Raw genomic sequence first — 9,229 nt, forward strand, 5'->3', positions numbered from 1 at the left:
TGGTAGGAGCACAAGCTGGCGCAGTGTGGCTGCCCCCTGCTTGTGCGGGAAGCTTCCCCCCTTGTGTCCAGGGGCCACGGTGGACAGCTGGGCTCCCCTCTGCTGGATGGCGTGTGGGTGGCTGTTGGTAAGAGGTTGCTTGCGATGCCTGTGGCCACCTTTTCCATGCCTTGGCCGACTCTGCAGGTACAACGCCAGTGCTGGGAACATGGACAGTAGCCAGCCGTCCGGAGCCTACATCTTCCGCCCCAACCACTCTGAACCGTTTGCTGTTGCTCACGGAGCCCGTGTGTCCCTTGTGAAGGTAGGACAGCACAAGTGCTGGCTGGCCACGAGACTGAAGGCTGGGTAGGAGGACCTGCGTGGATGCCTCCTCCGTCGTGCGCAGCAGCCACGAACGAGCTGCCGCTGTGCCCCTGGGTGCTCTGCTCCCGAAATCCCACATTCCATCCCCAGAATGTGCTTGGCACCTTCCGCGGCCCTGCTGGAACCACGCTGCATGTTTTTGCTTTGCCTTGCCGTGGAATCTCAAACAATGCCTTGACGTAGGTAGACTGAAGAAGAGTGGTGGCATTGAGGAGCCCCAGAACTATGCGGGTGCCAGGCGGCGGTGGCACTGCCTAGTTGCAGGACAGAGATGAGGAGCCCGGGCTCTCCTAGTTTTCAGCAGTGGAGTCCTGGGGTGGGGATTACCTCGAGGACCTACTGCAGCAGCCGAGGCAGCTGGCCTGCAACTCCCGTCAGCACTAAGCAGCATAGCCGATGGCACGGGATGGTGCTGGTAACTGCAAGTACAACATCTGCTTGGCCCCACATTCCCCACTTCTGTCCCTGCCACTGGTGCCTTTTCTTGCAATGGCTCTGCAACAAACAGCAAGTTTCTCTAAGTTCTGCAGCAGTGGAGTGGCCAGAATTAGCAGAGAAGACCTGCTCTGTTCCTCTGTAGTGAGCAGAAGAGGAAGAATGCGTCAGTCCCTAAGAGCCAAGGCATGTAAGCTCCGAAGCATCATTTCTTATGGCCATGCCATGCTGAGTTTCTTGTTTCCACAAAGGTTTCCTCTGCCTAAGGATTACGGAGCATCCAGTAGCGCTTCGTTTGTGGCTCCTGTGCATCTGAAACCAGCCTCCCTCCCCTTCCCCAGTTCCGTTTGCACCCTCTGTACATGAGCCCCAGCGGGTGCTGTTCCTTTTGCCAGCGAGGGTTGTGTGTCAGTGCCAGGACAAGATCCACATCCTAGGTCTTTACCCTGCAGACCCAGGTGGTGCAGGAGATGTACCAGAACTTCTCTGACTGGTGCTCCCAGGTGGTGCGCCTCTATCCTGGGCAGCCCTATGTGGAGCTCGAGTGGACAGTCGGACCCATCCCCATCCGGTGAGCACAGGAGGCTGGGGTGGGGGAACCCTCCCTCCCTCCAGCTCCCTGGGGCGCCCCGCTGACCATCCTGCTCTGCTGCCGCAGGGACGGCCTCGGCAAGGAGATCATCAGCCGCTTTGAGACAAACCTGCAGACCGACGGGCTGTTTTACACTGATGCCAACGGGCGCGAGATCCTGCAGAGGAGGTACTGCCGGGGGAACCCGGAGGAGCGGGCTCTTTGGGTACTGCAGTGGCCCACGGTGAGGCTGAACAGGAGCCAATTGCACAGACATGGGGGCTGATGTGGTGCCGTGGCCTGGAGCTGGAAAGTCCTTTTTTAAAAAAACTAAAGAAACTCCGCAATGAGCAGATGGGATCGCCTTCAGCCATCCCCCATATTTCATCCTCGGTGCAACGGGCTGCCACCCCGTTGCTGGGGCTTTGTAATAGGGGAAGGTACAGGCTTAATGTACAGTGTACACCAAGGATGCACAAATCGAGGCCTGGGGCCTCATCCGAGCCTGCGGGGGCCCCAGGCTGGCTCTGCCCTTCCCCTCAGCCACCAGTCCCTCACTGGCTCCCCAACTCTCGTGCAAATCTCCCTGCATTCTGAAAGCTCCAAATGTCTTTCCTAAAGCTTAATCATCATTGCTGGCAAAATTATAGGGCGGCACGTCTTGCCCCGTCCCTTTTGCCTTTGGCCATGCCCACCATGGGGACGTGTCTGCTGAGGCGGTTCCTGCCTCGGCATGGAGGAGGTGCTGCCCCCCTGCAGGAGTCGAGTTTTCCTGGTGCTGCTGCTGCTGCTGGCCCCTCCGGGTCCATTTTGCTTGGCTTCTGGTGCGTGGGGAGTGGGTGGGGGGGGGGGAGACAAGCAATCAGTTGCATTCCCTGGAGCCAGGTGTGGGGGAGCCTGGCTCCCCCAAATTCTAGCCAGCTGAGGTAAATCGGGACAGTGAGCTCCCGCTTCTGCTCTCCTCTTCCCCCGGTCAGGCGCAATTACAGGGCCACGTGGAACCTGACCCAGACCGAGCCCATTGCTGGCAACTACTACCCCGTGAACAGCCGCATCTACATCAAGGTGAGAGCGCCCTGAGCGGGGTGGCAGGCCGGCTGCTCCTGGGAGGTGCGGCTGTAGGACTGCCCATGCTGTGTCGCCGCAGGGAAGGTGTGGGCGGCAGCCGCGGTCTTTCAGGGGCGGCGAGGGCACAGGTGCCACGGAGCCCCCGAGCTGCAGGTCTGCAGCACACACCGCGTTCTGGGCACACGCACGCCTGCAGCTGCAGCCTCCGGCTCTCTCTCTCCTCCTCCCAGGACCCGAAGATCCAGCTGACGGTGCTGACGGACCGCTCGCAGGGGGGCAGCAGCATCCTGGACGGCTCTCTGGAGCTCATGGTGAGCACAGTAGTTTGTCCATGGAACGGGCAGAGCGGGCCTCCCGCCGTGCTCTCTGTTGCGGACGGCTTGGCGCCACCACCCTTGCGAGAGCCCTGTGTCTCTCCAGTCCGCTAGACCAGGGCTGCCGAAGCGCTTTCGGCCAGAGGGTCGGCATCAAGCGGAGGGCAGGGCCAAAGCCACCAGCAGATTTGAGCTCAACACTCTTCATGACAGTCGCTAAGCATTAGGCCTGTAGTCCTTGAAAAGTAAAAGGTCGGGGGACTGCACAAAAGCAGGGAAGCAAACGGCTTCGCTGAAGCAACCCGCTGTGGCTCGTTGGGCTGGGCAGGCCAGGTCTCTGTGCGCACTCGCCTGTCAACAAAGTGGGTGCTGCCACCTGGGGGCCACCAGAGGGCTGGATTTGGACCCCGGGAGGGCAGGGTGGGCCTGAGGGGCAGCACCTTTCTGTGTTGGGTCCAGGGAGAGTGTGGAGGCCTGAGAAGCTAAGAAACTGCATGGGAAATTGTCCACAGCCACGAAAGGGTGGGGGGCTGTCCAAGCAGTGAGAAAAGCCGCTTAAATAAGAACAGCACCCAGGTGGGCTAGAAAAGAGGCCACCCGTTCTTCCCGTCTTCTCCGCCTGCCGCCCTGTGCTTAGGTGCATCGGCGGCTGCTGTACGACGACCACCGCGGTGTGGGGGAGCCGCTGCTGGAGCCGGGGGAATACTACGATGGGCTCGTGGTGCGGGGCCGCCACCTCCTCCTCCTGGACACCACGGAGTCCTCGGCAGAGCAGCACCGGCTGCGGGCCCAGCAGGAGTTCATGGCGCCCCAGGTGGTGCTGGCGCCTGGCAGGGGGCCGCCCTACCAGCCTGGCCAGGACAGCCTGAAGGAGGTGAGGGGCACATCGGGGAAAGGCAGCGGAGTTGCCCGGGGGTAAGGGGTGGGGCATGTGCTGGGCGCGCAGGCCCAGCTGCCGCCAGTCCCTGCTCCGGGCGGGTTGAGAGAGAGAGTGCAGAGCCCCTGCTGGAGAGTCTGGAGGGTGCTGCTGCTCTGCATAGATGGGCCTGAGCTAGAGGAAGCCGCGGGCCGAGTCTGCAGAAGAGCCGTGCTTCTCTCCCCGCGTGCTCTGGCCCGGCCCATGCCATAAGCATCGCCTCACTGTCTACAGGCAACCCCCGTCCGTCAGACCATTCCTGACCAAGTCGGCAGACTTTTTTTCTTTTTTTACAAAGAGGTGCAAGGCTATTCTAAAGAGGGAAGAAATGAGTTTGGCAGCTGTATTAATCTTAAAATGAGGCTTAATTCTCAGCCTTATTTCTGAGAAGTTTCCTCACCTTGTAAAAATTGTCTGTGCAGATGAGTTTGCAGTAGTATATAAACGATATAAATAAATACTAAATCATGCTAAGCCACCTGATACAAGCCAGTAGGTCATTCACTCAATAACCCATGTTATTGCTGACAGATGGGTGTCCTGTGGCTTGCCATGAACTGCTCCCCCTTTAGTCCTTCCACCTGTTTCCAGCATAGATCCCAGGTGCCTTGGTAGCTGAAATCCTTATTTTGGTATTCACTGCAGTAGCAACTTGTCTGCAACTGCTTGGTTGCTGGTTCACATGGGAAATCCACCCCACAATCCTCTAGCAAAGGATTGCCAGATGGAATTAATTTTCTAAGCTATTATGGATATTGAAAAATGTTCATAAACATAAAAATAGCAGGGTCTTCAATGCAAAGTCTACCTGTTCAGCATTCAGCCTAGCATACTGCTGTCACCCTCTTGCCATCGTCCTTCATTTTGCCTAATGGGGGAAAATTCTTTCCTAAAAGTGATACAGGCCCGTGTACAGGCAATTAGACCAGCCTGTATCTCACCTCTTGCAGCTGCCTTCACCCCCCCCCCCGCACCCCCCAATTCTTTAATGCCTCTGACTTCACTCTACTGTTATCCATTGTAAACTGTCAGATATATGTGTGGGTTACAGAGCCGGAGCAAGGATGGGTATAGATACACAAATGTGTAAGTTTCGTGGCAGAACAGTAAAGCAGAGAGGGAAAGTCTTAAATTTCATAGCTGCAGACTTTCAAATACCTGCAGTTGTGCAAGTTCCGTTTAAAAAGGGGTTGCGAATGCACTGGGGAACCTTCTGTGTCCCTTTTTCTCCAGGTGCGGGAGCAGAGGGTCCTGGTGCGGGAGGAGCTGGGTGGCACTAGCGGGATCATAGCTCTTTCCTCGGCCTAAAACGAAGAGTCCCAGCCAGGTTTGGGTCATGACAAGTCCCCCTGGACATCTTGACAAGCCATGGGTTGTCGGGTTGGCTTGTTCATGAAAGACAAGCGCACAGGGAAAGCACTCTGGATTTGGAAGTCACAAGTTAGCCTGAATCGCCCCATCGTGTCATGCTGACCAGGTCTGCATGTGTGATTTTCCTTGTCCGATGACATTGTTGCGTTTCGTAAGCTACGTTGGAGTAGCTGCTCCGACCACGCAGCTGATCAGTGAACTGCGGTGATGTATGCCTGTCCCTTTTCATCCCCAGTTTTCTGCCCTCCGGCACGCTCTGCCCTCCAACATCCACTTGCTCACACTAGCCCAGTGGGAACCTGACTCCATCCTCATCCGACTCGAGCACCAATTTGAACGTGGGGAGAGTGCCAATGGCTCCATGCCCGTTACCATTAACTTGCTGGTAGGTCTCTCGTTTTAGGCAATACTGCAAAGTCAAGACACTGATTCTGGGCCTTCAGTGGGGAACAAGCTAGTAGCTCTAAGCTGTCATCCAAGCAGGCATATAGGAAAGGCCCTGCATAAAATATGAAGAGTTGGATCCAAACACAGAGTAGAGCCATTAGAATTAATGGGACATGTTGAATTTATGCCCCATTAATTTCAGTGGTTCTACTCCAGGTGGGACTTAATCTGAATCCAGCTGTGCTACAGTACGTTTAGTGTTCTGCATGCATTCTCAGTCATGCACACACCTGTATGACGTGGGCCAGTGTTATTACCCTGTCCTGCAGTCGAGGGACTTCAGCTGAAGAGAGACTTCCATGGCCGAGTTAAAATCTCCAGCAGGGATTTTATGGCCTGTACCTCCCTTCATTCGCTATTCTGCCGGCTCCTAGAGCTTGCTGTATTTGCAAAAGGACCATCTTCAAGATGGGAAGGGAATACCAATGCGCAGCGTGGTGGTACGAGTTGCGGTTGACGTTGGGTGTGTTGCACTTTGAAAACCAGAGAGAGAACCAACAAACTCGGAGGCTTGTGACGTTTAGCCCTCGGCTACAGCTTCAGTTAATCACAGGACATGGTACTTGCTACTTTCTTACCCTACTTTCTGTGGCTTTCCTTTCCGTGGCAGAACCTGTTCTCTGTCTTCAACATCATTTCCGTGCAAGAGATGAGCTTGGCAGCCAACCAGAAGCGAGAGAACATGGACAGGCTCATTTGGTGGCCAGCTGAAGGTGAGTCTGCGACTGGGGCTGGGGCCCCTTGAGCCTGTCCCATGTCACAGCAGCCCTGCCCGTTGCTGCAAGAGGACGGTGACCAGCAGCCCTCTGGCCAGCGGCCAGGGCATTCCACTATTCGGCAGCGTCCTAGAATCATCAGCTGCAGCTGGCGACGCACTTGCAGCTAACTAATGGTTTGGACTGGCTTCAATTGACGCCTGAGTCACTGAATGCAAACGGCTTTGATGCTCATGCCACCATCCTACGGAAGCAAGTAAAATGGAGAGGGATGACTTTCTCTGGGAAGTGAATTCTGTATTGCGGCCCCTGCATCAGAGGGGCTGCGTTGTGCCCTTGTAGAAATTAGCTGTGCGAAAGATGGGGTACAGGGAAGAGTCATCAGCCACTGAAAGTGAGATCTCAGGGGAGGCATAACCTCTGCTAACCAAGCTCCAGACCTTTCACAGTCATCACCAGCACAACATCCGGGGCCTGGAAAGTCAGTTTATAGCTTCCAGGAAGTGAGTGGCCATGTTTTGCACTAGCCGTACCTTCCAACCCTTAGTGAAAGTTGGCCCCTTATAGCACATTGTAATGATTCGAACAAAAGTGCCTGGCCCTAGTTGCTCTTCTGCAAAAGGAAAGTCTCCTTCCATGCTATGTGAGGAACAGCAGCTTGGCTGAGGCTGGAACAGCAGCTTGGCTGAGGCTGGAGCAGCAGCTCATGCTGCAGCTCCACCCCTCCAAACTTCCATCCTGCTCCAGCAGGTTCCACAACCCTCCTATGCTGACTGGCAGGGGAGAAGGAAGATTGGCAAAAAGTGTTTCCCCATCAGCACTTCGTCATCTCCCACGAGTTCTTCGATTGAAGCTTCGATTGAAGGTGGCTCCTGCTGCCACCTTCCAGTCAAGTAGAACCCTTCTCTCCCTGTAGGACCAGTTCCTCTCAGGCTGTACCAAAGTCAGAACGATCAGCTCACTTGGCTGCATGGGGCCATACCTGGAGTTTCTGCGCATGTGCACACGCGTGTGCTTTAAAGCTGCACCTCACCAGCACGTTGTAATCCTGCTTTCCCAGTAAATAATCTCCTGGAGCAGCTGTGAGGTTAGAAATGGAAGGACCAAATGGAACCTGGCTGCTCCCGAGAGACCAAACACCAAATGCAGCAGGAACTTCCCAATGCAAGGTGTTTTGTGGGCTTGATCTTATCAGGTAGGAAGGAGTGAAGCCACAGTCTCTCCCACCTCCTCCCTCCCCATGGGGACAGTTCAGGAGTTGGTGATAGGTGTGGTGCTGAATCTCTCTGAAATGTCAGGCAGAATCTGCAGGCTTGGATTCCCTGCCCTGGGTTTGGGCCCGCATCATCATGGGCGGCAACCAGGAATGAGGCCTCTGTGGTCCTCCAGTCTTTATCCAGTTCCATCTCCCAGTCAGCACGGCCAATGGTGGTGGTCCAACAAGCTCTGGAGTGCCGCAAGATCCCCCATACCTGGTGTAAACTAAGGCCCACCAGCTGCCTGCCTCAGTGAAGAATCCAGTGGCTCTTTGCAGATGTAAGAATTTGTTATGTTACTAGTTCCATAGACTAGAGTCCAATGGAGAATGGATCCAGGCTGTACTGCATCAGCCAGCTTAGCGTGTCCTTTTCCACTCTGTGCCCTGTTGCTGTGGAGCTGGCATTTCATTTCACCCTTTTTCAAACTCTCTGCAGGAGCAGCACAGCGGCAATCAAGGATTCACCTAGACCCAGCCCACATCACGCTACAACCGATGGAGATCCGGACCTTCCTGGTTCATATTCAGCACCAAATGATGCCTGGGAGAGAGCTCAGAGGAGGGGACTAATGTGCTGCCATTTCATCCCATGCATGTGGAGTTCGAGACGGCCTGAAGAGCGGCAGGACATGGGAGCCTCCTGTGCCCCTTTCAAGAGGGAGCAAAGAGGTCGTGCTGCCTGCGGCAAGAGGGTGACTGACGCCTGACTGAGGCCTGGTAGCAGGACCCTGTCCTGAGCACTTTGCTGGGATTTCTCTTCTGGTGAATGAAAAAGGGATCATTGTTGAAATGCCCTCCTCCTCCTTCAAGCGCACACAGAAGCCTGTACAGAAGTGCTGGAGTATTTGGGCAAACTTATGTGCAATCATTAACTTTTAAATAAACCACTTAAGGATATGCTGCAACCATTTTGCTTCCCACACCAGTCCAGGATACAGCAGTTTAAGAAAAATGCTTCTACATCTTTTTACACAATGCCATTGATTACAGCAATGCAAATAAATTCCTGCCAGTTCTTCCTTTGTCTCAGGACCAAAGTGAGGTTTACATATTATCAGCTAGCAGGAAATCAAAGCCTAATTGGGAAAAAGCTGCAAAGCCTGGGAAATAAGCTCTCTCCTCATCAAGTTACACCAAGCCACTGATCACTTCAAGCCCTTTTAGGTTAATTTCTTACTCTAGAGACATATTTGGCTTGAATGACTCCCACATAAAACTTGCTGAAAGCGACACATATCCATTTCCAAATGTTCTGCTAACACAAGCAAGTTCTTGATAATGCTTAAAAAAAAATCTGTAAACCTGATTTTTGGAGGACACGGGAAAGATTGGAAGCACTGGCAACAGTCAGTGGAAGCAGAGCATTTTCTAGATAACTGAAGGGGGAGGGGTGGTGCTGTCTGCTGGGAAAAAGTTGTAGACGGTCAAACCATAACTGCCTTAAGCTGAGTTGCCTTAGTGTGTGTGGGACAGGAGTATGTTGGTCAATTCTCCATAGAAGTGGAGCTGATTAGTAGCTGGATTTCCTTTCTACATTGTGGGTAAGCAGCATGGTGCCCACCAGATGCTTTCAACTACAACTCCCATCAACCATCAGGGTTTATGGGAGCTGCTGTCCAAAACATCTGGTGGGCACTAGTTTCTCTACCCCTGTTGTAGGTAGACCTTTGACTAGTGGTGTCCAGCCAGCCCAGGATCTCTAAAACTCCACATCCCAAAACGGCTTTATCACACTGTCTTATTTCCCATAAGCACTATGGAAATAGG

The 9,229-nt window shown here is 54.2% G+C and overlaps 1 protein-coding gene across 2 annotated transcripts in view; it reads left to right on the top strand.

Moving 5' to 3' along the window:
- MAN2B1 (mannosidase alpha class 2B member 1) overlaps positions 1–8,359 on the top strand; it is a 30,847-nt gene extending 22,488 nt beyond the window's left edge. For both annotated transcript variants that reach the window (XM_044453689.1, XM_044453688.1), the window contains 9 exons: positions 187–304; positions 1,254–1,372; positions 1,460–1,561; positions 2,350–2,437; positions 2,671–2,751; positions 3,392–3,628; positions 5,277–5,426; positions 6,099–6,201; positions 7,899–8,359. In XM_044453689.1, coding sequence (XP_044309624.1) covers positions 187–304; positions 1,254–1,372; positions 1,460–1,561; positions 2,350–2,437; positions 2,671–2,751; positions 3,392–3,628; positions 5,277–5,426; positions 6,099–6,201; positions 7,899–8,032 — 1,132 coding nt within the window. In that variant the 3' untranslated portion in view covers positions 8,033–8,359. The remainder of the gene's footprint in view (positions 1–186; positions 305–1,253; positions 1,373–1,459; positions 1,562–2,349; positions 2,438–2,670; positions 2,752–3,391; positions 3,629–5,276; positions 5,427–6,098; positions 6,202–7,898) is intronic.
- Positions 8,360–9,229: the final 870 nt, after the last annotated feature.

The sequence above is a fragment of the Varanus komodoensis genome, unplaced genomic scaffold (genome assembly GCF_004798865.1).
Source record: "Varanus komodoensis strain SLA01 unplaced genomic scaffold, ASM479886v1 scaffold7_1, whole genome shotgun sequence".
Lineage (NCBI taxonomy): Eukaryota > Metazoa > Chordata > Lepidosauria > Squamata > Varanidae > Varanus > Varanus komodoensis.